The sequence below is a fragment of the Thamnophis elegans genome, chromosome 15, assembly GCF_009769535.1.
Source record: "Thamnophis elegans isolate rThaEle1 chromosome 15, rThaEle1.pri, whole genome shotgun sequence".
In the NCBI taxonomy this organism is placed as follows: domain Eukaryota; kingdom Metazoa; phylum Chordata; class Lepidosauria; order Squamata; family Colubridae; genus Thamnophis; species Thamnophis elegans.
Genome location: NC_045555.1, coordinates 17,594,779 through 17,597,590, shown reverse-complemented (window position 1 = coordinate 17,597,590; position 2,812 = coordinate 17,594,779). Strand labels below are relative to the sequence as shown.

General features: G+C 46.1%; 1 protein-coding gene across 1 annotated transcript in view; it reads left to right on the top strand.

Annotated features, from left to right (window-relative positions):
• The window catches only part of LOC116518729 (PLIalpha-like protein), a 3,717-nt gene extending 1,889 nt beyond the window's left edge, over positions 1 to 1,828 (top strand). The window contains exons 3-4 of the mRNA XM_032232244.1: positions 1 to 27; positions 1,323 to 1,828. The exon at positions 1 to 27 is cut by the window's left edge and continues 57 nt beyond it. Of these exons, the coding sequence (XP_032088135.1) occupies positions 1 to 27; positions 1,323 to 1,660 (365 nt within the window). The 3' untranslated portion in view covers positions 1,661 to 1,828. The remainder of the gene's footprint in view (positions 28 to 1,322) is intronic.
• The last annotated feature ends 984 nt before the right edge of the window (positions 1,829 to 2,812 follow it).

Below are 2,812 nucleotides of genomic sequence, written 5' to 3'. Positions count from 1 at the left end.
AAAATGCCTTCTTCACAGTCCATCGCGGTAAGAAAACGTGAAACCCTGGCTTTTGCTCCAAAATGTTATTTTGTGTGCCTAATCACATTTGGCCAAATAAAGTATTCAGTTCGGTTAAATTGAAATGCCAGCTGCCCGTCTCTTAGAGTATCTATAGAGGCAGGGGTCAACATAGGAAGTGGAACGGGGCAATCTTTTCCAGGCCTGTCACACATTAGTTTAGTTTAGTTTATTGGTCTTATATGCCGCCCACTCCCGAAGGACTATATATGTGATGGAGACCACCATTTTATCCTCATGGATGACCATGATGATGATCATGGAGGACCAGGATGGATGATCATCATGGATGATGATGACAACGATGGTATAAGCTGTTGAGTCATGCCTGATCCTTAGTGATTCTATGAGCCAGGCCTCTCCACATCTTCCCATCTTTGAACTGTTCTATAGCAGTGATGGCAAACCTTTTTTGGCTTGCATGCCATAAGAGGGGGAGCGCAGGAGGGTCGCGTGCGGGCATGCCAAACCCATAATGCAACGTGCACTCCCCCAGTGTGCATGCGCTCATGAGAGGCGCTCCCCCATTTTTTGCATGCTTTTTTCGCCCTCCCCAGGCTCCAGAGGCTTTATAGGCTCCTGGGGAGGGTGAAAAATGCCCCCCCCCATCTCCCTGGAGGCCCTCCAGAGGCTTCCGGGACCTTCAGGAGGCTTCCCTGAAGCCTCCAAAGGGCAGAAAATGACCCTATGAGCAAGGTTTGCTCGTAGGGCCAGTTTAAGCCTTCTGGGGGCTTCAGGGAAGCCTCCTGAAGGTCCCTGAAGCCTCTGGAAGACTTAAACTGACCCTACGAGCAAACTGGAAGTGATTTCACATGCCATAGGTTTGCAATCCTTTTTCTATAGTTTAGCTGGTATCAGTTTTGGTGGCCTCTAGACATCATGGCCGCTCAGTGGCTAAGACGCTGAGCTTGTCAGTCAGAAAGGTCAGCAGTTTGGGGGTTCGAATCCCTAGCACCGTGTAATGGAGTGAGCTCCTATTATTTGTCCCAGCCTCTGCCAACCTAGCAGTTCAAAAGCATGTAAAAGTGCAAGTAGAAAAATAGGGACCACCTTTGGTGGGAACGTAACAGCGGTCCATGCACCTTTGGCATTTGGAGACATGTTTGGACAGGGCTGACTCTTCGGCTTTGAAATAGAGATGAGTCAGGAACGACTAGCATGACTGCTTGTTGCCCTATACCTAGGGAAGGGAACACAAAAATAACATGAGTTGTGGAATGTTTTCTACAGTCAAACATTTGCTTCTTCAACTGTGTTTCTAGCTCGATCCTTTGGAAGTGGCAGTGAAAGATTATACGTGACTAACAAGAAAGTAGGGAAGTTTGGAGAACTCGGAAACATATGTACCCAAGCCGGTGGCCGTATTCCTTCCCCTCAACTCCTAAATGAGAATAAGGCTTTCGCATCTGTTTTGGAGAGGCGCAACAAAGAAGCCTATCTTGAAGTCCGCAACTCAGCCACGTTCACCAACTGGGCTGAGGGAGAACCGAATAACGCAGATGGAAGCAAGGCGTGCATAAAAGCAGATGCGCAGGGAGCCTGGCACTCTGCGTCCTGTGAAGAAGACCTCTTGGTGGTGTGTGAATTTTCTTTCATTTGAGAAGAAGGAAGACTAGCATCCTGTGCTGGAGAGAGGAGCTACCTAAAATATAACAAGCCCAAAGCAAGCCTACCAAGACATCAAACTTAGAGCACCTACAAACAATTCCACCTGTGTTGAACCATGTTCAAGAATATTCAATAAATGCATGAAACAAATGTCACGTTATGATTGTCCATCCATCCATTTATTTAAAAATGAATGTTTTTTTTTAAAAAAGAGCATCCTTTAAGGTAGGCCTTGCTTAACCACTGCTCTGTTTTGCAACCGTTTAAAGTTAGGACAGAACTAGAAAAAATTGTGGCAGAACTGGTCCTCGCTCTTACGATCTCTTGCAGTGACCCACAGTCAGGCAATTGCCATTTGTGTGCTTTATAGCTGGCTCCCAACAAGCAGAGTCAATGGAGAACCCAGCAAGGAAATTGAAAAAGGGAAAGTCGGGTTTGTATGTCTTGCTTATTGACCACATGAGAACTGTTGTTGTAATGGCCACTTCGATAGAGTTGCCAGTCGCAGTTGTGGTCACTAAGAAAGGACTACCTGTGATTAATCAAAGTAATGAGTTTGAAATAGCAATAGCACTTACTTATATACTGTTTCACGGTGCTTCACAGCTCTTTCTAAGCAGTTTAGAGTTGGTACCAGAGATGAGTTTTTGTTTTTTTTGTAGTTTATTTATATGCCGCCCTTTTCCCTGGGGGGACTCAGGGCGGCTTACAATTCGAAAGGAGGGGAAAACAAACAAATTAACACATAAGACAGTACATCATTAAAAGCACAACATTCATACAATTCGGGTGGGTTACGGTCTTTAACCCCAGGCCTGACGGGATAGCCAGATTTTAAGGGCTGTGCGGAAGGTCTGGAGGGTGGTGAGGGTACAAATCTCCACGGGGAGATCGTTCCATAGGGTCGGAGCTGCCACCGAGAAGGCTCTCCTCCAGTTCCTACCAGTTTGCACCTGTTCGGTAGAACCAGTTCGTCAAACCTACCAAACCGGTTAGAAGAGGTTCCACCAGTGGACCCGGAAAGCAGGCCACACCTACAAAAATTCCAAAAAAATTTGAAACCCACCACTGGTCCTTGGTTATGATTATTCTACACTATCATGCTCATATTTATAAAACTCAGTGCCTCTGTGAAAGGTAAGGA